Raw genomic sequence first — 26,197 nt, 5'->3', positions numbered from 1 at the left:
TAAGAGGAAGAGAAATCTTATGAGGTTGAAAGTAAATAGAAAATAGTCATTTGCCTTTCTTAATTCTTAACCTGTGTTCTTAAGTCACCTTGATCTGGCATTATGCACATATGTGTATTTAAAGAAAGAATTAGTTGTAAAAACATATGTTAATTTATACAGAGAAACAATATTTAGTTCTTTGAGTTCTAACCACTTTACAGTTGTTTAAACTTTTCTAACATAGACATGTTTGTATATTAGTTTAAAAATACACTCCATGCTTTGCAGTCATCTGCTTTTGCATCTTGCATGTCCCAGTCCTGTGGGGCGTAGCAGGGTCCCATCCCTTTAGAAAGAAGAGTTTAGCATTTTTTTTCTCTCCAGATTCTATTAACATGTCTCATCAAACATGGACTCAATTTTCTGCCCGCGAGCACCATGTGGAACTGGCTGCTGATGTTAAAAGAAGTTAGGTGTTTGCCTTCTCCTTAGCACTGTACTGAAAATAAATTTTTCAGTGGGATGAGATTAGTTTTTCATGCTCGTTGGAAAACAGGTTTTCTCTCTGTGAAGGAATATGGAGATATTTCCAATGCTTGTTACGTGCCACGTGACAACCTAGTCTTTAAAAATAGAAGCAATGGTACATCGTAAAATTAATGTAGACCTTTGTTAAGTATTTGTTCGGCTCATTTCAGTCATCAGCAATGAGAAGCCATGATGAAAACTAGATTTAAAGTATATGCAATTTACTCGCATAAAGAAGTAAATGAGAAATATTTTCTAGCTTGGGGCTTTCAGGCACTTAAGGGAGGGTTGACTTTGTTGTAAAAGCACTGAAGAATGCCATTTATTGACTCCATTGTACCATGTAATGTCAAATTCCATTTTAAGTGTGGGCTTAGCGCTTCACAATACCAGACAAGTCATGTGAAACTGGCCAGAGAAAGGCGTCACAGGGCTTTTTGGAGATCGGTCACCCCCATTTTGTTCTTGACCTGCTCCCCTCTGCCCATGGGGGTGTGCGACGCGAAATCCCCTGACCTGGTGCTTTGGCCGGGGTTTAAATGAAAGATCAAAGGGCAGAGCGGGCATCTCAGCCCTGCTGAGGTGGGCCTTTCCCAGGCTGTCACACTGTGCGGCCGCCAAAGGTTTTGTTCGGGCGGGAACCGAGGCCCAGCCTGTGCGGCCGGGGCCCTCTTTGTCTGGCCTGAGAAGCTGGAGGCCCAGGTTGAGGATCCAATGTTCATCAAATGATCAAAGGCCTGAAGCCCTGGACATGAAATCTTTCTTTCCATTTCCTTTTCTTAGAGAATGAATTGCACGAGTGGCAAAGAATGCCCTTTCCAAAGCTTTTATGTGGGGTGCGAGGGCTAACTTCAGAGTCCTTCAGCGCTAAACATAAAAATGTAAGTGCACTTTCAATCTGGGCCCAGCTGCAAGGCCAGCATCTAGTAACATTTCTTTCAAAAAGGCTTTTAAGGATTAAGGCCTTCAGTCTTTCAAAAAAAAAAAAAAAACCCCAAAAAAACGGACTTTTAGGAATAAACTTAGAATAATTTGAGTTTCTTGTTCCACTGTCTGGTTTATTAGAAAGTAGACAATAATGCATTTTTAAATCAAAGTAAATAGAGGAGTACTTAGTTTCGGCAGTGGGAAAGTAGAAAGCAATCAATAAATGCCTTGGCTCTTTAGTGGGGGTTTTAATAGGGTGGGTTGAGAAAAGGAGCTCCTTGTTCATGTAATGATTTACTTCCCTGCATTCTCTTAGACAGTTAACTGTAAATGCCTTTGTCATTTACAATTTCTTCTCCTACTGCTCATTGAATTAATGCTAACACTTAGTCTATTAAACACGTTATAAATTCATATCTTCTACTGTCTTGCCTGTTGCTGTCCCTCGTATTATTTTAGATGCTGAAAAACACCGGCCAGGGCTCTGTTCCTAGAGCATAAAGCAGGGGACATCAAAATGGGGAGGGGGTTGTGCTCGACACCCACCATGTCAGTCTGATGGCCCCAGCCCCTTTGAGAAAGCAGGAATGAAATCTTAAAAAAAACCAAAGCACCCTGTGTCAGTGCACTTTGCAGGATGCTATAAGTTGGTGCCAAGGGTAGAAGTGCCCCCTTGGTGTACTGGGAGGGGTGGGTGTGTGTGTGTGCGGTGAGCTGGCAGGAGGGCACACAAGGGCTGGCAGGAACCCTTGCTCAGCAAACACTTTTCTGGCCCCCAGCTGCCTTTGAGAGCCACACAGCGCCGGCCTGCGGGACTCCCTCCGGCTCTGCGCAGCATCAGGAAGGATCTCCTCTTGGGTTGGGTTTTTAATGAATTTCACTGTCCTCTGTGTAGTAAATGTAATGTCTGTATCTGTGCACATTCACTCCAAGCAGCCACATTAAATAATCTTATTAGTTCCTGGAGCAGTCAGAGAACAACAGTGTCTATTCAGTACTATCATTCTTGTGTTGTGTCAGCAAAAAGTTTTAAATGCAAGTGTATCCTTTTGTTTAGTTGTTCCAGTAACTTCATGCTGCTATTGATCATGTAGTTTATTTCTAGATTTATTTTTCTTGCTAGATTCATATGCAGAGTAGTTACAAAACCCTGATCCTGTGCTCATCAAAGTAATAGCAAAAACTAAGTGGTGTTGAGTATGGCCTTACAGTAAGACATTTAAAAACTGTTTGACATGTTTTAGCTATGATAATGAATTAACTATGATAATGATTTTTACATGGGTGTTACAATTTTAAGGCAGTTACCAAGTCACCTCTCATTTCCCTGACAGCTTAGGACAAGCTTTAGTTTTAAATGAGAAGTTGAGAAGTGATTTATTTCGACTCCATGTGTGCTTCCATGATTTAAATAAATGCAGAAAATGGTATTGGATTGGTTTTGTAGATAACAATGCTTGCTGGATTTTTGACAGACTGTTTTTCTGAGGCTGATTTCTGCTGAGAATTTCAACATTCTTGTATTTACAAGTTTTATCCTTTGTTACTAGGGAAGATAAGCTGATTTAGATTTAGTCTACTTGATATTCCTTCCTCACCCCAAACTCACAGTAACTCTGAGCTGATCAGGTTTTTTTCTTTTTGTGTGAACTAGAGAAAAATTGAGAATTTTCTCATTTCTTGTCTTTCCTGCAGGCTTATTGTAGTGACTAAAAGTTTGATGTATTGCAAGACATTTTTATTGAGTGTTTCTGGCACAAAAAAGAGAAAAAATGGGATTATGAGTCTTCCTACTTTCATTTTTCTGAACTGAGAAGCTAGGATAGGGTAGATAATAGTTTGATTTTTAGATATTAATCCAGCCAGCAGCTGCTTAGGGTTTGCTGACCATCCATTTTCTTGTGTTTGAACTAGCTGGAACGAGATGAGTCAAAGGGAAGGCGAATATGAATTTTAAAATCCTTTTAAAGTATTGATTTCCGAATTCTAAAACCCAGCAAAAAGATTCGATTTAGTAAAGCTGAACCAACGGTTTATTCTCTCGCATTCAAAAGCTGGGATTATAATTGATGAGCACACACTCTGGCCTGGGCTGGCTGCGGAGGTTATCTCCCCAAGTCCTTTCCTTGCCCCTGCTACCCTATTGTCTGAGGGTCTTGTGAGTCAGCTCCTGAGCAGATGCAGTTTATACCGTGACATTTTAAGGCAAAACAAAAGATTCCTTAATTCGCCTTCTGACTCATCGTGATCAAATGATTTTGGCTAATCTGAACCCTTGCTGAGGTTTTGCTTATCTGCTGTGTGGATTTAACAATCATAATGAAGTTGTGAGGTTAGCTCCTCTCTGAAAGGATTTTATGAAAGAAAATGCTGGCCCATATTCATGTTAAAATGGATTCAATCTGCTTATTTTTGAGTCCTTATGCAAAGTCTGAGAAAATTCTGTTGTTCAGTTGTGCTGATACAAGTCTAGACCAGACTATTTCTGACATGCTCTTGGTGAACAAGGGGATATTTCTTTCACTGAGGATCCAGCTTCTCCCATGAAAATAAAACTTAACATACTGTGTGTCATCCAGTGATTGAAAAAATATGTAGTATAAAAGAGACATTACTGGTGGGATTTTTTTTAATGGTTAAGAGAGCAAAAAGTGGGATTAGAAATAGGTGGTATTCTGGAGAAAAAATCAGGACTTACAAATTCAGTTGTTTTCCTGTTTTAAGTTTGAATTGATCATATAGATGGTCTTTGAGATTTGGGTGAGATAGATTATTATCTCTAGGAAAAGGGGGGGGAAATGCAGGCCAGTAAAGCCTAAAAATTAGGGTTTGCTTTGTGCACTGTTTTGCTGTCCACAAGGCTGCCTCAGTTCTCAGCAGCAATAATGCTAACCAAGTAAATCTGAAATGTTGCTATTTCAGTTTCTGATGGAAGCTCTTAGTGTCCATGTAAACATATCATATGTTATAAGGCCGGTTTTTCAAATGAGCTGCATTTATGTATTGTAACTTTTATGTAATGAGTTACCCTGGAAACACAATTAGGCAAATAGTGCTCATTCTTGCAGCCTTTCCCAGCAGATAATTAATCACAGTGAGAGCTGGGCCCCCAGCTACATGCAAAAGTGTATAGGGAATGTGTAAGACAGTTTTTTATGGTCCAGCCTGTGATGCTTAGCGAACTCTCACGATTTAGAACAAGCTGTATAAAACAGTGTTTATTTCCTTCGCAAAACACATTTTTGATTTATAAAGCTTTAAAGCTTTTGACACATTATTGACACTGTGGAGTCATCGATTACTGGTTCATCAAATGAGGATAAAAATGTAGCATGTTCTACAAGCTTCTGTTGTGAAATGAATTAGTGACCACGGGGAAGGTGTTGGTTGCCTGGTGTATGCTGTATGGACTGCATTTTCAGATGGTTTCCTTCATGGCATCTAGAGATTTCAAACAAAAAGAAAACAAGTTATTAATGTAATTTCGTTGGCTTCTTTCTTTTTTATATAGTTTAGTGGTCAGGGATTACTCTAAAAGAGGCATATTTCATGAGTTATTTGCTGTTCTGGGATTTTATTGGAAAAGAATTGGGACTAAGAAAGTGTGGTTGTAAACAATCCTAATTATCCAGGGTTTGGGGCAAATGAATTGTGAAGACAGACTGATCAGACATGGGCTATTCCTTGGGAAAGGGAACACGAAGGGGGGTCCCCATAGAGTATTAGAAGACCTTGAAAGGAATGTATTGATGTCAGTAAGCAGCTTGAGATAGTCACTAATTTGAAAACAAGAAGTCATTGACTGAAACTAAGGAGGAGACAAGCAGATAAGGAATTTGGGCGGCATTTTTTCACACAATGGGTAGGTTAGAATATGGAAAAGTGAAAAAGCTGGTCATAGAAGTACTGTGCTATCGGTTTGAGAAGCAGCTAGACAAATGTTTGGAAAAGGAGGTTTATATACAGAGCAAAGAACTACTTTTTTTGTAGCTAATCTCATGCAGCAGTCCATAGAAGGATTTGAAGTATTTAATTGACCAGATGGTAGTCTTCTGGCTGTAAAGGCTACAATGTATGTATGACCTAACTGAAGTGTAATTATTCCACAGCTTCTATAGCTGGACCAGTTTAATCACTTTTAAGGATAAACTTCATTAAAGAATGAATTCATCTTTTGTTTAGGTCACTGCATGTACTGTCTTGTGAAAGCATTGCCACCTACGTGCAACGTAAAATGAAAGTACTGTAAAATGTAGTTCTTACCATTTAATAGATTCATGTGAGTGAGCTACTTCTGTGTCCCCGCTGAAGAAAATTCACATTTTCCAAAGGGGACTCCAAGAATTTTTAGGGCCAGCTGAGGCACGTTTTCAGAAATGTCATCTTTGCAAGCAGCATCTTAACTTTATTCATGTTTGATTCAGCATGTGGAGATGAACTGCCTTTTAGGTAATTTGCCAGTAGTTTCTGGAAGAGGTAGTAAAAGAAGGAAATTGTGTAGAACTCTTATGGGAGCTGATACTGGGGAACACCTTTAAGTAGGCAGTAGCAGCACATCCACAATTCTTGCTACATGTAGAGTTTGTATGTTGTGTGTATGTGTGTGTGTGCACGCCTGTGTAAGTTGAATTTAGATGTGTGCACTGGTATTTTCTAGAGTGACAACAGGTGATTATGGGGTATCTTAGCCTATATAGAATATAACTCATTAACTTCGATTTCTTGCATGTAGTAATTTAGGCATATTCTTTTTACTTTTAACTTGGGGGAGGATGGAGGAAATCCAGATGTAAAAGAGAAACAGTTTCTATACTGTATGGAATGTGATGTGACATATTCTCATGCACAGTGGAAGTGAGCAAGGACTGGTCCTCAAATTAGCATCCATTTGCATTCAGTTACAGTGAGTGGTTTCTGCATGTTTTTTCTCCATTGACAAAGGATATTAGCTTAAAAGCTGAAATGGCAGTAGTGAATTTCTATCCCTGCAAGACTGTTAAAATTAGTGTAACCTTAGAAGCATTATTTTCCTTTGGAATTTTTTTTTAAATAGGCTGTATTCCATCTTCCATATCACCTTCCTTAGGATTGTGTACTGACAAAGCGGTATCACTTACATTTATAAATCTATGACATGCATTTTTCAAGTATTAATGTAAAATGTGTAAACAATAACACACAATGTATACTCTGTGTGTGTATGACTGTCACAATAATTTTCATTGCTTCACTTTCATTACTGTAAGTACTCCCTTCTTCATAGATATGCTTGCTTTGCCCATTGAGTTCTTTTGTTTTGTTTTAATAAAGTAGTGAATTTTTAATTAGGGTCATTGTTAGGTGTATAAAAGCACTTACGTATTTTGTCTGAAATTACAGACAGTTCACTGATTCAGGTATGCATTGGGTCAGTCCCTAACTGCATACACACATGCACACAAATTTGTTCATCTCAGAGAGACAATAAGCTTTTAATGAAAATGCCAGCCTGAATACATTTCTCTTTTTTGTTATCTTTAAAAGTGTGTCCCTCACTAGGTTTTTGCTGACGCTTCTCTCTTTCCATGAAAAGCATCAAATGATCCTCCTGGCCAATAGCAGAACTCCAGCAGCTAGAGCAGCAGACATCTGGATAACTACAAATGAAAATCGCTTTTATTTTTGTAGGTTTTAGCTGTTGTTGAGCTCCCTTTTTTAACTCTAATATTTACAAGTGTTTTTATTTATTGGGCATTCAGACAATGTAAGTTGAAGGAAGAAAATACTCATTTCTTTGCAGCAGAGCACTGTATAAACAGCGGTTACTCTTACAGCACGTTTTTCACTTCCATGGCCTTCCCTACACAATACTGCAACTGGTTTATCTTTTCACTGTGGTTGCACATAGCTTTTTCTTTTGTCTTTTCCATCAAAATTGGCAAACTGGGCAGGTGAGGGAAGAGGGGAAGGCAACAGACACAAAACACAGACCTCAAACACCATTGGATTTGGCAGATTCTAGCGTTCGTGAGCCCGAAACTGCAGAGCAAAAACTCCGCTTTTTTCAGCCCAGGTTCATTCCAGCTAACTTCAGCCATATAAACCATCTAGCATTGAGCATCTCTCCTAACCTAGTTGTCCAGGTCTCCTCAGTCATCAATGGAGAATGATACGCACCTCTGGAGGGTAATTCTCAGGCAAATGAATTGCCCATCAGAGCTTCCCCTCTCTCTCAGCTGTTGGGAGAGAAGATGACTAACTCCGATTCGAACTTCAAGGATGGCTGGAGTAGATGAGATGAGGCTGGGCCTTTGAGACTGAGCTAGTTAGTAAATATTACCGGTATGCCATTAAAACTAATGGTCAGTGAAGAAGTGGTGTTACACTCCCCCTAGTTATGACCCTTTCTTCTTTAATCAGATTGAGTTTGCCCCTCATATGGTGTGATTAAATGTTTTGCTGCAACATTAAGTACTCAATGGGGCTAACACTTGCTGGAGCAGCTACCCGGGCCGTCCTTTAGAAGTTGCCAGTGGGAAGCTGGAGTCATCTAGGGCTTTAGGAGCACTGCAGATCTAATGGATATCTGTGCTACATCCAGCTAGCTTGGGCACTGGAAGCAGCATAGCTACGACAGCATAATAGTCCATGAGTGCTGATTTACCCTCCTAACTCCCCAGGGAGCCTGCTCCTGTTTCTATAGACTGTCACAGCCAGCAGTATAGGTGGGCCCTTTTTGTGTGTTAAGCTCCTGGCAGACCTGGATCTAGTCATCGCCTGTCCTTCTCCAGCCGGAGCCTTCTGTCCTTGGATCTCCACAGCTCAGTTGTCTACCTCCTTTCTAAGGCAAAGCTGAGCATGGAAAAGGGCCAGAAAATGTTGTACTAAACCCAAGAAAGCTTATTTGTCAGAGGCTTTACATGGGGAGGGAAGAAAGGCAGCATAAAGCCGCTGTGCGGAGTTTGCTTTGACCATGAAGCACTGCTTTTAGGCACGAGTCATGCAGTCATCACCCAAACATGAATAACACTTGTAGTCTTCCTAAACACAGACGCGCTGTGATGAGACAGCTCATTGTCCTTGCTGACACTGTGGTTTATGCCCTTAGTTTTTTTCACATGTATTTTTGCTGGTTCGTAATATTACAAGTGATTCGTCCACAGCACTCCCAACTGCCTGCGAATCCTGCACCATGTATGACTCTGAGACTAAAGGGCTGCCGATCAGCAGCATCTTGCAAATAATAATTGGATCTTTTTCAGCTTGTAGGAACGGGAGTGGAAAGAACTGTATTCGGGACTCTTCCTTCGAGATTTTAACAAGCCAGTTTTTAATCTGACCTAACAAGTCCCTTTGCCCTTCAAGGCCTAATTCAAAAATGTATACAATATAATAAATATAAAAAGATGCATCAAGCAGGTAATATCTGAATGAATAGAATGAAACTGAATACTTACTGCTGCAAAAAGAGGCACTTGACAGGTCACTTCTGTATTCCCCTTAGTACTCCATTTTTTTTCTGTTGGGATAAATGTTATTCCCATATAGATCATCGTCATCTCCTTAAGGAGAAAAGCTAACAGTGCTAATAATCCCACATTTACAACTGCTCGGCATGACTCCTACATCATATATCCAGCTTTGTGATCACTTTATGATCGAGGGGAACAGAAAGAGGGCTAAGGAAGGTGCGAAGGGTACTGGGGAGAAACAAAATAAGAGTATCTATCTAGGTCCTCGCCTCTCTAGTGTCCAAATACCTTGTAATCGTTAGTGGATTTGCCTTCATAACAGCTTACTAGGTAGGAAAAAATGGTGTGTTTTATAAATGACGGTGTGAAACGTAGGGTGAATTTAATGATTTAACCGAAGTGGTGCAGGAAGTCAGAGTCTCAGTCTGAAAGAGAATCTAAATTTGTCTAAACATAGCCCTCTAATGACCAAGCCATCCTTCAGAACTCACAGTAACAAATTCATAGCTGTTCTGCAGAGTTATAATCATATCTTTTTGAGCATATATGTCGGTAGATTTGAAAGTTGTTCCCAACTAGAAAAATCCTTTTTAATTTAATATTTATGAGTGATATGTATTTGTGAAACATTCACAAAGAAAACTCTTCAGTTTGGGTTATTCAAAAAGAAACCCCCCACAAATAACTTCTTTGATGAAGTATTTAAGAATCATTTTATTTTTATAAATATACAGAAAATTCAGAGCATCTAGCATCTAAAATATTCCTTTTAATACAGTGCTTTAATATAAAATTCTATCAGTCTCACAGAATCTACACTGCAATTTTCATTAGTAATGAATAAAATAGGACTTTTGATTTTGCTTTCAATGCAAGTATGTTCAAGCCTATTACATAAAAAATAAAATTTCAGTGCTTACTTTAATTAAGCCAAAATTTTCGTACATTTACGTAACAAATGCTGATTGTTATTATAACTGAAAATAAAAACCCCAGCACGTATTCAGGTGCAGAAGCTCTGTAGTTTGCTGAATCTGAAACCCACTTCTTAATGATATGCCTTCATTTTTTCTTCCCAGCTGATATATTAAAAGATGTTACACCTCTCGACAAACTTTGTCTGTCATATTCCTGTACCATCACAGTGACAGCAGCGCTGCTACAATCTGGAAGGGATTATCCTCCACAGGGTGTTTCTCATGTGTCTTGTGCTTATCAAAATAGGTCCCCTGCCATGTTTAGGGGGATGAGAAGAGACAGAAGTTTCCATTATTATAGTCATAAAACTAACATTAGGTAATTCATGATGGTTTTAAATAGTGCGAGCTGCTGGTCACCTCATGGAGCCTATTGCAGAATTTGGCTAGCTTGTTATTTATTGCAAGAGGAAGAGGGAATTCAACTTTTACCTATGTTTTTATGACATGCTGGATACTCCACTTATGCGACTATCTAAGGGCAAACACTTTAACCCCTTGAGATCTGCTAATCAGGAGCACCAGCTGTTAAGTGCCAGCGTGCATCCTGCATTGGTGCCTGCGGGGAGAGAAAGGGTTGCAAAGGATATGACCCTAAACTTCAGAAACCACTTCTCTCCTTGGGGGCAAAATATAATTCAGCTTGCGTCTTCTCTTGTTTTCTTTTAGTTTATCCAGTTAATGTTCCTGATGTGGGTTGCTGTGCACTTACTGTGAATGCTTCAAGCCTTTAGGAATATGATAGTTAATTACTGAAGTTAAAATCTGGCTTGCAGTGGTGTGGAAGTGCTTTTGGAGGTATTTACTCAGCTAGCTCACTGAGCTGCTGAGGGCAGGGGGAAGGCTAGTAGTATCTAGCTCACAGTGAATTCTGCAAATGCATGTTCTGGTTAAAAAAAACACCACCGCACATTGCACAGTCATTTTTCACAATACTGCTGGTACAACATTAGCTCAGTCTCACACTAGGCTACATTCGTGCATTCATTTAAAACAAGCAATGAAATCCATTGTGAAAAAGGAACCTGTCACAAGCACGAGCCAAATTTATTCCCTGCAGAGTAAAATACAGTCAAAAGGTGAAAAGGCAGTTCTTTATTCTTTAAATGCTTCCTCTTTTATCCCCCTCTTCATTTTCAGTAACCAGTAGCACTGTTAAGCAGACAGATAACGTACGTACTGGTGGGGAGAAAAGATAGAAAATATTGCCTTTTTGACATATTTTGTGTTCTTTTTTCCAATTGTCAGTGTTCTCCAGCCTAGTATTTTTAACGTTTCCCCTAGATTATTTGTTGTATGACAATAAATGTATGTGTCCATCTATTTACTGGACTTCATAGTTTAGTAGCCTGAGCAAAACCACTTCCAATTATGGGATATCCTTAGAATCAGTGGATCAAGTTCTTCCAGCTTTTACTCTAAACCACTGCATCAAATTTAGTTTGTATGTGGGCTTTGCAGATACGCAATGCTTAAAATACCTTAGCAGCATGTGAATATTTTGCAGCCATCTCAGTAAGAGCATGATTTGACCCTAATGTCCTTAGCTGCAATATCCCTCTCTCCCAATGTCATGTAGTATATGCTGTATTTTTTGTCACTTGAAATGGCTCCAAATCATAAATAAAGCATTATTGGGTACTATAGAATGTTATGGCATACTGTTGTATGCTCAGATTAAAGAGAAAGCCTCAGTGTGGTGAAGAACATGTTGAGTTTGTGTCAGATTTCAACCAAATAATTCCAGAGTTGAAAACTCATGCTGCAAGTAGACACTGAGCTCCTCTCACCTGTGAAGGCAGGTTGGGTTCAGACCCCTCTTTGTGCCTTGAGAATCTCTTCCTTTGTCTGTCTGTGTCACCAGAGAACTTTCTACTATCGCACACATCAGTGGAAGTGAGCTGAATTTACATAATATAACAGCAATCTAGCATAAGTTTGAATAGAAAAAAAGCCCTCATCACAAAATGTGATTTAATAGTGGACTAGCAATATATATTTAAACTCATTTGTTTTAGGCACAATAAGGGAGTAGATGCAGAATAAGTAGCAAAAGGGGGTTTGTTTATGTAGAGAGAAAACAAGTCATGCTGGCTTTATCCTGTGCCATTGATTTCATCCTTTTTCCTGTGGATTTTCTTGTTCAAGATACTTTTCTTCCAAAACAGCTGCCTATCTTTGCAGCACTGAGTTTTGTTGGTCAGCCTCTCTAGGCACTTAGGTAGTTCCCATCACCATAGTATCAGAGGCATTCAAAAATGGAAAAAAGGGGGTAGCAAACTAATCTCTGCCTCTGACCCTCTGGCCTCTCAACAAAACACGTGATTTGGGCAAAATCATACTCACTCTCCTTTTCCGTTTAATTACCTATGGCTGTGGACATCAGAAGTGCTTGTGGGTGACATGCTGGGGGTCATGGTTGGGGGACAGCAATCAGTAAGAACTGATGTTTCAAGGACTTCCACTGGCAAAACACTTCAAAACAAGCTTTCCCTTAATCACATTGGCCCACTAGAACTGTTCCTATGTTCCAGGGAAAGCATATGCTTTGGTGTTTCACAAAATCAGGATTTCATAACCAGGCATCGTTCATACTATTAGGCATGTCATTCCATTAATGATGATGAAAAAGCAAGCATCAGTTCACTAGTAAATGCCCGCAATCTGCATCACAGAAATGGAGGAATTAATTCTTTCAAAGGTAAGCTCAGAAGCCTGTCTGGCCATTAAAGTGTTATTAGGTCTTGTCATGAACCTTTTCCCTTTTTGACCTGAGGCTAAAGTGTTTTCAGATAAAGACTGTCCCTCACTGCAGGGGGGATGTACTCATTTGCAACCACAGGGAAGCCCACATGGCACTCAAGCCTGCCAGCTCCACTGGGGGATCTCCAGGTTCATCCTCGCAGCACACCTTGGAGGCCAGCTCAGGACTGTGGTTAACCTCATCCATGGCTGTTGGTGTCTTAAATTTTTCTCGTATCTTAATTTCTGAAGGAGAGAATGCCTCTTACACTGAGCCAGGATGCTACTGGGACATTCAAATTCCTGGTAATCTAATGAGGCCACAAGTAAGGCTGTTAAGTGTATACAGTACTCACACAGCTCTGCTCCCATGGACATCTGTGGTGGAACAGGAAAATTCCACCTAATGGCAAATGCATGTGTGATACTAAGCACTGAAATGAGCTACCATGTTACACAAGTGCTAGGGTTTACAAAGAGTTTACCTTTACTGATGCTTTCCAGATGATCTGCCACTGCAAAACCTGCAACAGACTTAAGGTGTAATTACTGTCCCTGTTAGCAGACTTTACAGCATATATGAGTATGTATTGCTTTACTCTGTTGTAAGATCTGAGGGTTTTTATTTTAAAATAAAACTTTCTATTTTTTCCAAAGCTCATCCCAGTAAATTCCTGTACAGTTCAGGGGGGCAGTGGAGGAAGAAAAAGCCATACAATGCCCCAACCCATGGTAATCATCAAAAATATCTGTCAGATACTTCTTTTAAATTGTCACTGTTATATTTACTGAATGAATTCATTCAATTTCTGATGCAGCTGAAGAACATATTTTCATCGATATGAACAATGTATTGCAAATCAGTTATTCTTGTAGAGCTGATGTTATTCTAAAATATCTTCTCATATCTTATATCAAAGGACACCAAATTAAATCGTTCACTATTAGTTGCTTTTCTGGATTTTTTTATAAGATGATGCTGAGTTATCAAGCTGAGTTGGGTAAATGAGGAGGTGTATGATGTTTACATTGACATAAACGTAATTACAGTTAGACTCAAGCCCTTAAATTGCAAAAGTTGTAGGAAGAGTGGTAAGCATTGGGCCAAATCTTGTCCTGGGAGCTAAACAAGTGTATGTTCTACATGTGTACAAGTTAGCTATTGCAGCAGCAGTGCTTTAGGTGCGTGGCCTACAAGTTAGGAACCAAGACCCGTGTGAATAGTTGGGGAGATTTAAATACCTCAAGAAGGAAGTTCCAAATTGGCACAGGCTGGGCCAGGAGATTCCTAGGGCCAGGCAATGGGAAACAGCTGTCAAAGTTCTTATTGAAGGGCCACGGTTTTCTTTGGAGCACACCATTGTGTATCCTTTAAAACAGAGCAGATTTCAGAATTTTAGCTGATCCCTGTCCTTGATAAACCATCTAATGATGAAAGTGTATGTACAACAAAGGAGGGACCTGAGGTGTGCATCTTTCTAAGCTTCAGAAGCTGTGGACCCACATCTGCCCTCGGAGAACGCATGGACTACCAGGGCAGTAGGGTATAGGGGAACAGAGATGGGGCACTTGCACTTGGGCTGGCATGACCCTCTGCCCATCTGCCCGATGCTTTGGCACTGTGTGATGTTCTTGAAAGATGCAGAAAGGGAAGGATGCGAAGGAGCCAAACTCTGTAGCTGGAGTGTAGCTCCAAGGATTTCCAGTCAGTTTTCTACTCATGAACTTCATACAGGAGGGACCAAAATCCGAATTTCCTCTCAATGCCTTCAAAAACAGGTTTCAAGTTAGGCAGTTGAGGAAAATGAGGAGGGTTGTTTTGAAATGTCTTAAACCGGAGGAAATCGAGCAGGAAACCAGCATCCCTGATTTCCCCTTTGGTTCTCCAGGGTCTGGGCTATTTTAAAAAAGGTGAGAGGCACCAAGGACTTGCTTTGATCTCCACAGATCATGTCTTAAAAGAAAACACTCTCATTTGCACCAAGAAGGGAGCCGGGCCCTGCGGCAGTCAGGCTGTGCATGTCTATTTTCTGCATCCTGGTGCTGCTGATCACTACACAGCAGCGATGTCCAGACAGCCAAAGTATAACCTAAAGAAAATGCCATGGATTTGCTGGCTGAAAGAGTGATCATGCAGCAAGATGGTCTGGCACGTCCTGATCTAGGAAACCACAGACAGGTTTTCTGGATCTCAGCTGCAAATGACAAAAGTTCACCTAAGTCTTGTTTTAACAGCGTAAATCTTTGTGTGGTTCAGGCCCTTGGTTCAGTGCATACTCTTAGAAGTGACAGAAGGGCACTCGGTGGCATTGCCACAACTGGCCCTTAGGTTCTGCAAAATGTATTCTGCTCTAGGTGCAGAGGCATTTTTAAGAATTTGTTTTTCTCTGGCTTTTCTTGAATTAATGTTAATAAAAGCTGCCTCAACCTCTTATTTTTCTATATGAACACAAAAATTGCAGCTGCCTGCCAAGTCTGCTGAGAGATGGATGTAATAATTTTCAATTGTACTGTTAGCCCAAAGGGAACCCGATAGCAAGAGATTGACAGATGCAGCATGGATTATCTTGTGCTCTGAACTCAGCCCAATTTGTGGTTTGTTGCAGGTGCTAAAGAGATTGATATTGCTGCTACCCTGGAGCACTTGAGGGACCAGAGACCAGGCATGGTCCAGACAAAGGTACTGTCAATAAATCCACTGGGATTTTAAATACATTAAAGGTCTTTCACAGTAGTTGTTTTCATGACAGAAGAGAGAGGGTATGACCTAATTTAACGCAGGTCGCTTGCTGATTACTCTGTTTGGCTCCCTACCAACTGAGGTTTATTTATGCTGAAGATTTATCTAGGCTACTTTCTTTGGTGTTTACTGCTCCTTCTTGTAACATCTCCAGCATCTATCTTGATTACCATATATGAAAGGCAGTCAAGACAACAATCTATAGCCTACTAAAGAAAATGTGCATTTGAAAGAATGTTCTTGCTTTCATCCTGAAATATGGATTATTTTCTTAGAGTATCTGTTCATAACTGTGAATGCAGTATTTTTTTAAAAGCTTCAAGTTATTAAAGAGAATGTAACTGCTGATTTGATTTTTTTTGTGGAAAAAAATATTTACAATTAAAGGAAATAGGGTTTTATAGGAAGTTGTGTCATTTTTAGTATCTTTGAACAGAAGAGCTTACATCTTGCATAAATCCATGTCCTTTATGGGTGTAGCATGGTAATTATACTTGTACCCTTTGGTAAGGTGATTATCTTGCTCTATATTTCCGGACAGTTGTAATAGTTTTGACACGATGTAAAACTTTTAAAGATAGCTGATGGTGTGATTGTAGTCCCTTAAATTAGAAATGAAACTTTCTATTATTAACAATTTCAGTGATGTATGGAATTATATTTGGGGCTATTTGCTGCAAGTTAAGAGCTGCAAGCATGACAATAGAGAAAATCGTTCATGGCATGGAGACCAAATAAATCTGTATATGACGATGTAAGTATCGAATGAGAGTTACAGCCCCAAACTGAGTCGCAAGGGCAATGTGGCAGCACTCTGTCTTGGCCAGGCTGAAACTGATAGGAGAGTCTGCAGCGTTTATGGAGTTGAAATTGCTGAGGGACGAAGGTGAAATAAATGTGTGTTGCAGGAATCATTGGTTCATAACTTTTCTTGAATGTCTTCATAATCATTTTATCTTTCCACTAATACTAGGAGAAGTGGTGCTGGAGAACAGTTGGGAGGACATTTAGTTATTATTTCAAATAGACTAAGTGCATGAAAAATAAAGATGAGCCAGTCAAAGCTAACTAATCTTTATCTCTATGCAGGACATAGCACTGCACAAATCTTTCTTCTGCTTTGATTATTCAGACTGGAAGAAAAATGCATATAGCACACAGTACCCAATGTCACATATATTTACTCTGAGGGAACATGCAAGTCCTGTAAATGCATACAAAATACGTGGCAGCTCTGCAAAAATATAGAGCTCAGATTCCAGTTTCCCTCTAAGGGCAGAGAAATTACAGCTTGTTGCCTTCAACAAAGGAAAAAACATAGCTCCAGAACCAAAGAATGAGTTTATGTGAACAACTTTTCTTACTTAACTCAGAAATAGTTACTTAAGTCCCATGAAAATCTCACTCAAGATGTGTTTTTCCCCTTCGGCCATTTATCTGGAAGAGCTCCAGAAAAGAAATGTATCCTGTGTTTTCATCCAGGATGAAAAATTTTCTCAGGATATTGCTTATCTCTCCTCTTGCTCCTTCTTCCATCATTGTCATTTTCTCAAAACCACCCAAATCACTTATTCAAGCTAATGTGTTGCAAATTATAAATATCTGGTTACATGCTAGCAATGCAGAATCCCCAGAGAATTTTTCTGATGGATTTAAACAAACCCCTGTGCTCTCCCAACTGAATACAAATGAGGAATATTAGACTCTTGGAGTAATTTAAAACGATGGATTAAAAGTCAGGTTAGAAATGCCAATTACAGAATATCCCTAGGCAAAATAAACACCAACTTACTTCAGCAATGTTATTGTGTTTCCAGCAGGCAGCGCTCCACATTTTCAATAGGCATGTGAAAGATTTGTTTGCAACATTTTGTCTTCTGGAAGGGATCTTTAATTCAAAGGCACTGTATATAATAAATGGTAATGAAATTATCATAACGACATTCTACATTTCTGAGAAGCATAATAAGAGGGCTTGTGGTTTTGTGGGGTTTTTTTGCAGGGGAATCATAAAATAGAATTGATATGCCACATGTGAGAGGAAAAAGTAATGAAGGCAGAAGTGCATTCTGTGTGATGGGAGGAATATATATTTCCTTTTTTTCTCTCTTCTCCTTTATCTTTCCTCTTGTAATCTGTAATAATTAGCTAAGGTTCTTTCATGTATGCTACGTGTACTCTGTTTGTTTTCTTAGGAATTTTTATTTGTAAACTTAATGAAACATAGCTTATTATTTTTTATTAAATATATTCTTGTCACCTCTGTGTTATATATGGACTGAGTCCACAAAATGCCTGTCCGGCTCTGTTTTCTAGGCAAAGCTAGACGTTAAAATTCATCTCCAGTCAGTCTTGTATAGGCAAATATCATATGTGAATGACAGCGTGGCTGTACAAAACAACAAACTGAGCTCCTTGAAAAATATCTGAAATTAATTTGCTTTAACTGTGGTTGTTCTCATGGAAGAGTGCAGAAGGTGTGTCAAGGCTTTTCTTTGGAGGGTGGTGATACACATCGGTGGAAGCTGCACTATCTGTGTTTCACCTGTGCATATTATGCAGAAGGAAGGAAAGGGAAGAGCTGCACCATCGCAGAAGGACCATGTCCTCACGTATCTCATGTGTCTGCTCTGCTGTCCCCTTTACTGCAGTGTTTGGCAGTCAGTGTTGAGCTTTGGCTGTAAAGATTATGCTTTGTAAGTTGTTTTGCCTCAGTAATTTAAGATCACACCTAACTTTCGCTGGTGGGATCCACCAAACTTGCCTCAAAATCCATACTGAACTTTGGAGTTCATCTTGATCAGTCTTTCAGTCTTCCAGGGGAGACAGACTTTTTCTCAGGCAATGCAGTGATACCCTGTGCTCACAGGAGGGGTACCCCACCGTGAGGGGCAAAAGCACTCGCAGGTCAGAGGGCTGACAGATCTTCACAATAAGGTGAACACATCTCGGAACAACAAGGTCAAAGGGCAGATTTGCTCAATGAATAACTTCAGAGTAATAGGAGTTGTTTTCGCCAATGGGACTAATATCAATGTATTGTAGTCCCTGATCTTACAAACTTTTCCTGACTATGAAAAAATCAGATGAAGAGCACATTAGGTAGCCTCTTTACCATGGGCAGCACCAGTTTCTTCCGAACTGACGCCCACATCTTGGAAGAGGCGTCTGCACATCTCTGAAACTTGGCTGCATCACCATGTCAACCCCATAGTGCTCAGATCAGCCTCTTCTGCTGTTGTGCTCCCCATGCTCCAAGGACTGGCAGCAGTGGGGACCAACTCTCCCACTCATATCTGAACACCAGCGTCCCGGGAGCATCTGCTTCACCCTGCTGCTACCAGCCCCAGCACAAGGGTCTCCAACCTTCCAAAGAAGCCAAGGTTCTTTTTCCTGGAGGCAAGCACTTCTCATGCGTAAGCCCGAATTTCCTTTTTCCTTCTAAATTCCAAATTTCCAAATTTCCTTCCAAATTTCCAAGTTTTTTGAGCTAGTACAAGCACCTGGTTTGGTTCTGGCACAGCATGTCCAGATGAATGCCCTCTCTGCCTCCCCTGCCCTCCAGCTCCTCTCACACATTCAGTGTACTCCAGTTAAAGTACAACCGATGGTCCCGGGTGGCCACCAGCATTTCCAGTCTTTTCTTTAATTGCAGAGACCTTGTGGAGTGTAGGGAGGCATAGGCAGGCATAGACACCATTTTCTGTGCCTAATGAGGATGAGTCCTACTCTTTAGGGTGAATTGATGTCTGATTAAAAGCTATTGGCTGCAGTCCAGGAAATGTACAAGGATGCTACTTTGACAGCACCAAGCAGACAGCAAAATTCTTGAATGTCAGTGTCTCTGAGAAATTATTCTGAGCTTTGTTCTTCTTTTCTGCTCAGGAACTGTGCCCTTCGTTGCTTCTTTCTGAGGCATCTCCACATGAGAGGTGACTGCAGTGGGGTAAGAGAAGGCAGAGGAGACTGGCACTGAATTGCAGGAATTAGAAGTCAGCTGCCTTTCTGAACTCTGAGTTGCACATTTGTAGTTTGTTCTTTCATCCTTCCTGTAGATTTCTGCAGGAAGGTGAGACACTTGGAAAACAAATGCTGTTTAGTCCAGTAACCACCTTTGGGGGCTGGCTGTGTTCGGCAGCCATCCACCGCTGCTGCTTACATGCCTGCAGCCGTCCCACGCAGCCTCTGGCAGTGCAAACTGAGGGGCTTCAGGTACCTACCAGACCACCAGTTTTCTAACTGGAAACACAGACAGTATCCCAGCAGTGATCTCAGGATGCTTTGCAGGGTGTGTCTCTGACCTTCATTCTCAAAGTCAATTCTTCAGCAGCTCTTGAGCCCAGCTGGCTTAACCCACTGGAGTACTTACAGAAAGTCCAGAAACATCTTCACAGTCCTTGTCTGGTATCCTTGATCTGCCGCTATTCTGAGTAAACTGTCCACATATCTTTTTTCATCTGAAAAGTCATAAATGCCAAATCATCCTGTCAGATATTTCAGTAAGCTAAATTTCTGGGAAAAATTACTTGCCTAGAAAATACAACACCTGTTAACCTTGAGGAAGTAAAACTTGTCATCCTTCCATAGGACTATACTGTTCAGGAGCGTGTTAGGGTTGCACTTAGAAGAGGTGGCCATACATGGCTATGTCCTTCCCATTTCTGCCAACCCAGCACAGAAGCCTGTCAGTAATTTTGGTTTTATGCTTACAGTAAATTAATAGCAGGGAGAAGCTATCCCAGGTATTTCTTAAATAGGAGTGGGCTAAAAATCATTAGGCGATTTGTAGGTACAGAAAGGCTGTTAAAAAGGAAGACTGAGCAAGAGCAATAACAGGCAAACCAAAAAGCAGATACTGTTCTATATAATAGATATAAGGTGAGGAGGTATTTATTCTAACTGATTTCACCTAGAAACAGTCCTGAGAAAAGCCAAAGGCTCTGCTTTGCAGCATCTCACCTATTTCATATCTCAATTATGTTAACGACTTTCCATCTCTGTGTCAGAAGGAAGTGGCTGGCGATCAACTACTCCCAAACCCTTCTGACCACGCAATTGCAATACATCATTGTGTCCCAATAGCTTAGTTTCTGCTACCAACATTTTTCTCCATTAAAATGACTCCGGCTTCAAGATGCTGTCAAACATGTTATATGGCATCAATAATCCCAGAACATTTTGTTCCTTTCCGTTGCAGTCTACAGTTCATCCTGCATATTCATATTTTTAACAATGTCTTGAGGATTCTCGGCTGCAGAATAGTGCGCTTTGGAAAGTGTTTTGTTTTATTATTCAGAGTATGTGTTTGTTCTTTCCGCAGGAGCAGTTTGAGTTTGCTTTGACAGCGGTTGCAGAGGAAGTGAATGCAATACTCAAGGCACTTCCCCAGTGAGCAGCTCAGTCTCCCGAAGGTTCCCGCAGGATCCGTCCCTCATTTTCCTCATCCTCAGTCCCTGTGAATGTTCTTGGAAACCGTGACCTGACCTTAACTGTGTATCTTCTGTTGTAACCACATAGTGATAGGGTCCTTAAAAACTCCTTTAGCTGGTAAAAGTTCAACAGTTAAAAATGTGTATTCTGTTTTTTGGGGTTTTAAACAAATTTTTAAAAGTACATCGAAGCCTCGGATTAAGTGACAGAACAATCCATCAAATGCCTTTCACATCCTCAAAGCCCTGAATGTCAGTCACACTTTGAAAGCACACATTCATGTTCTTAATAGCAAATATACAGTATTGTGGGTAATTAGTGCAGTCAATATAGTCTCAGAAAACAGTGTTCTGTTATATTTCGTAACTTCTCAAAGGCTGAATGAGGCGGGGGGAGCTGAAGAGTATGGTGATTGTTCCTATACAATGCCAAGCTAGAGCATGAAACAGTGCTGAGGGTGTGAGTAAACACAGGTCCAGGCTCAGGCAAAGAGAGCTTGCACCTCCTCATGCTGGGCTTCGGCAAGCAAATGTTTTCTTAACTGTTGTTTACTTTTCAGCTTTGTGCCGTGAATGGAAGAAAATCTGAACTATAGGTAAATAGGCCTGCACAGTTGTTGCAACTGGGGATAACAAGTTGGTCACATTAATGGGAAGCCAGGGGATAAGGAGCACAACTCTGACCGTGTACCTACCACTGACAGTGGAAAGGAGAGCATAGACTCACCTCGGGTGATGGGGAAAGGCCCTGGCAGCAGTCAGGTAAATGTCCAGAGCTGTTACGGAAACAGATTGTTGATGTTACAGGATTACTGAGGAAGAAAATGAGACTTTCCTCTTTATATTTTTGCATTTCCCTCTGTAAAACTGTGCTGTGCCATCCTTTGTAGCCGGGAAAATATATTTCTGTAAAAGCCTGGCTGAAGGAGAAATCTCCAATCTGCGTTTTATGATCCTCATCGAGTTTGTCTGATCCAGACGTTCGTTGCACCTTTCTGCAGAGGCTCTGCTCCCTCCTTGTTCTGAATGATACCTATTTTAATTAACCATTAAGGGATAAAGAAGCACACAGGTTGAATTTCAGAGATTCTTGTGTTCACAAAATCCTAATGCCCACTGTTGCAAAGTAATGCTAAAATATGTCCATAAACAGTTTGGTTTTGCAGTCTTGCTTATGTGAATTCACAGGTTTAGTTGTGGTACTCTTGTGAAGGAATTTCCATTATTGATAAAAAGTACACTGATACGTTTGAATGAAGGGTCTGGGAGTAAAATTCTACAAGTTACCTAAGTGATCTAGGCTTTTAATTTCATTTTCAAAACTGAATATGTGGACGCTTTTTTATGCTATCCTACATCTCCATGATGTAAGAATGTGGGGTGCTTTTTTTCCAAAAATCTTAACAGTGTTGCGGGCTTGAAACCATATTAGGTTAATCATTTGAATTCAGCACTGGGAAGTATGTAGTTTAATTTAATTTGGGAAGGGGAAGCTTTTATAAACTTCTAATCAGTGAAATGTTAGAACAGTATCACAGATTTTTGCTGACACAGAGGTAACAGGCATCTATCGAAATCAACCATGTTGCAATTTTGTGTTGTAGGTGTGGATATTGGTGATTTCTTCTTTTTAGCAATTAAAGAGTTATTTAAAAAAAAAAAAAAAAAAAAAGCAGAACTCCTGTTACTTTTTGCCATACGTTTTTGTATGCTTTACTTGGTATGTGCTGTTGCTTAATTCATGCATTCCGTTACTATAGCAGTACAGAGCAGTTACTACAGATGCCATCATCCTCTTAAGTACACATACTGTACATTAAGCCACATGTTTATTTTATGGCCTAAGCATTTTAGAGCTTTCCTAGCAATAACTAAAAAACTAATGGAGTATAAATGAGAAAATTGCCTTTTTCATTTGATAATTTAGGTTTAGCAGGATTCTTTTATTACTTTAGCTAACACAAAATTGCAGATCCGGGCAGATGAGATCAGTTTGAGCAGTATCAGCAAGTGTTTGAAGTAGATTTACTGTGAGCCATGTACTGCAGTTTTCTGAAAATACAGGTAGTTATATCCAAACAAACTGTCCAAAGAATCAAAAATTAGGGCATCCTAAGCCAAGCCCTCTGATTACCAGGTAGAATTATTTCCCTGTGCAAGACGCTGTGCCATTACCTGCTGCCAAACGGCTGATGGGTTTTTAGCACAGATTTCTGCCCTGGGATTCATTAGCGTTCGCCTTGTGACTGTCCCTGTGCATACCACAAACAGGGCTGACGAGCCTCTCGTTCGCACTTCAGGAATATTTTTTAATTGTTCTTTTGCAAATATTTGCATTTCATAATAGCAATTTCAGGGTAATCCCTATTAATTCACAAGCAGCTGAGTGTACGACTTAAATATTGCTCTTCATGCTTCGGAGTTTATTTAGCGTAGATTAGAGGGCATTAATCTTCCCCAAGGCTAATGGGGCAGGGATGTATTGTTTTATTCATACTTGTAGACCAGTTTACACAACAGAAAGATGCAGTCTTACTCAGAGGGTTAGAGTATCTCCCACTGAATGTCATTGACAATCCTGTTATTTCAGCCATTTTTTGTACAGTTCTTCCACAAAGAGGTGCCAGGCTTGTTCTGTTGACTGTAAACTATCACACAGAGTATTTCGTCTGTGCAGGTGGTATACTGTTCACACCTCTCAATAAACGCCCTGCTTCTGGGGGTGATAATCTTCTGCAGGGCCTAATAGGGAAATGCAGGTTTCAGTTGCACCAGGGCAATCCGGAGGGGTTTGACAGGCCGTTTCCTGGGAAGATGCCAAAGCCATGGATGAAGCCACAGAGATGGATTTCTCATGCAGGGCAGGTATTTCTTTACCCTTTTCACTGCAGTTAACTTAATCCTGGTGATTTCATGAAGGACGTTGTTCAGGCCAGCCACGGCCACTTGCACTAGACGTGGGTCCTGCTCCATGTTCACTGACAGGTGGAGTTGAGCTTCTTCCTGGAAGCCAGGATCACCTGAGAGCCCAGAGTCAAATGAGACCTACTGTCTTTCCCTGTCCAATATTCTGCTTGATCTTTAGTAAACTCATTGCGATTGAAGCTTGGGACGGTGCCTGATCCATAGCCATAAACAGCATGTGTTTAAAATTGACCATCCTCATGTTCTTGATGAAGACAAATTGAATCTACAAGTGCTTGTGTGGTTGAATCTTTAAATGTCATTTAAAGGGGGGAGCTGCGGGAGGGTGATTTAACTCCAGTGCTCACAGTTTCCTTCCTTGCTGGTCAAAGCCTGCGGCAGAGGAGAAAACTCTCTTTTTCCACAGGCACGGCAGTGTGCACAGCTGCTGGCCACGAGCAGGGCAGTGAGCTGGCCAGACCCCGCGCTGACATAGTCACAGTGCAGATGTGAGGGACGGGGAGGTGGCTGTCAGCAGCACTGATATAGCTCATGGGACTCTCTCCAGCCTTTGCCCCTCCCATGCCGTGGGCTGGAATTTAGGGGGGTGGAGGGGCAGGACAGCACCATTCCCCAAACCCCAGGTCCTTGAGGTTCAGCCCTAGACACAGTGAAGACAGCGTGGGATTTGCTGTTGGCTTCACGTGTTTCAGGTGTGAGCTCCAACCATTGCTGTTGACCACCATCTGGGGGACCTGGTGCAGCCCAGGGAACATCCAGTGGAAGTCCTTGGCAAGTGCAAAGGCCAAGAATGAATTTCAGCAGAAAATCCCATATCCAGATCTCAATCCAGTAGCAAAACAAGCAAGATTATTTTTATAGATGCTACTAAAATCTGAAGTATTTTAAAATATTTTTAAAATCTATGCCAATGACTAAACCTTGTTCCTGTCTCTAGCGTGCATGCAGAACCAATCTCCATCCATCCCCAGGGGAATGACAGCTATAGTACCTGGAAGGAGTTCATGCTTTATTATTCAAGTGGAACATTAATAAAACCCAGCCCACTTCATAATTTCCAGAATAGTAATTAATTAAAAAAACTGTTTATTGGAATAGAAAACAAGTATTTGATTAGCTTTGTTACAGAACAATAGCTCTCCTAATTTTTATTCTGCATATTTTATTCTTTCTTTAGAAAATTCTCTTAAGAAGCAGTTGAGATAATTCGCTTTTTAAAACTGTACAGTTTCTATGGTTTTGCTTTTTAAATGAGAGTACACTTTGTAGATTTGATTATTATATTTTTCTGTTGAGATTACATTGGGCATTACAAAAGCATTTCCCACCACAGTGAAAAGAAAGCTATCCTGTTGGTTTATTGTAATAGAAAAGAAAAAAAAACTAAAACAAAATTGCAGAGCTGTGGCATACTCAATCCAATTAGAGCATGACTCTTTACTACTCTTCATTTACCACATTAGAAATAAAATGAAGTTACACCAGCAAGATTTCATTTGAAGCTGTTCTTGCATGCTGTTTGTACTGTATTTGATGGCATAATATTGTTTTGTTTACAACCTTTTCTTTCTTGTCATTCTATTATATTCTTTATATGTATATAGTTTAAAAAAAAAAAAAAGATTATACAAAGTATTTTGTTCTACCTCTGTAAAAATCATATTTGTGAATAAAGTCACGTTGTCTGTGGAGTACGGTATTGTGAATACAGCATTAACAGCTGGTGCTTTGCTTTTATTTGGGGGGTGGGAGTGGTACCTCCGTCTGTTGCTGGAGAGCTGGATTGTGACTACCCGAGGTGGGCTCAGGGGGCTGACGGAGAGGGCACAGACACCTGCTGACAGCTTAGAGGTGCACGTTTAATCTGCTCAGAGCAGAAGTCATTGCAGCCGCCCCTGGCTGGGCTGTGTGGCTGCGGTGGTGCAGCTTCCAGGATTCTGATCAAGGCAGACTCTTGGGTTCAGACCAGAATGTGAAGCAGGCAAAAAAATGACTAAATTACAGTGACCCTCCTTGTATAACCGGGAAGTGAAAAAAATTGGCCTGTACTGTGTGTCACAGAGTGTACCAGTTAATAAACGGAGTAAGTGATGCCCTCTTTCAGGAAAAATAAAGGCAGGAAAATGGTTTCGGGGAGGGAAGGCTGGTGGTTCAGCATCACATAATGGGTGGTACAGACTGCCCAAGAATGTATAGTTTTAAAATAGTAGCTGTATTCACAGAAGGATTTGAACGGGTGATGGAAAATACTCACTGTTATATTAAGAGGAATAAAGTCTAAGGTTCCTACAAAAGCACAGCATAAAATAAACATTCTTTTCCCTGGAGGATAGGAAGTAATTTTCCCTTAAGCACTGCCCGTTACGTGAAGGTTTATATTTTTCCATGAAATATCTATTGTTAGCTGTTATCAGAGGCAGTCTTTGGGATTAGACAGCCCTGGTACGGCAATTTTCATGGTCCTATATTGTGTGTTAAAATTTCATTTGTGTTTTG

At 40.5% G+C, this 26,197-nt stretch overlaps 1 protein-coding gene across 1 annotated transcript in view; it reads left to right on the top strand.

The window, feature by feature from the left end:
* The window catches only part of PTPRN2 (protein tyrosine phosphatase receptor type N2), a 663,576-nt gene extending 638,184 nt beyond the window's left edge, over positions 1–25,392 (top strand). The window contains exons 22-23 of the mRNA XM_055709440.1: positions 15,214–15,287; positions 20,668–25,392. Coding sequence (XP_055565415.1) covers positions 15,214–15,287; positions 20,668–20,739 — 146 coding nt within the window. The 3' untranslated portion in view covers positions 20,740–25,392. The remainder of the gene's footprint in view (positions 1–15,213; positions 15,288–20,667) is intronic.
* Positions 25,393–26,197: the final 805 nt, after the last annotated feature.

Source organism: Falco cherrug, chromosome 4 (genome assembly GCF_023634085.1).
Source record: "Falco cherrug isolate bFalChe1 chromosome 4, bFalChe1.pri, whole genome shotgun sequence".
Classification (NCBI taxonomy): Eukaryota; Metazoa; Chordata; class Aves; order Falconiformes; family Falconidae; genus Falco; species Falco cherrug.
The sequence above is the reverse complement of the archived record's forward strand: the minus strand, read 5'-3'. Positions and strand labels throughout refer to the sequence as shown.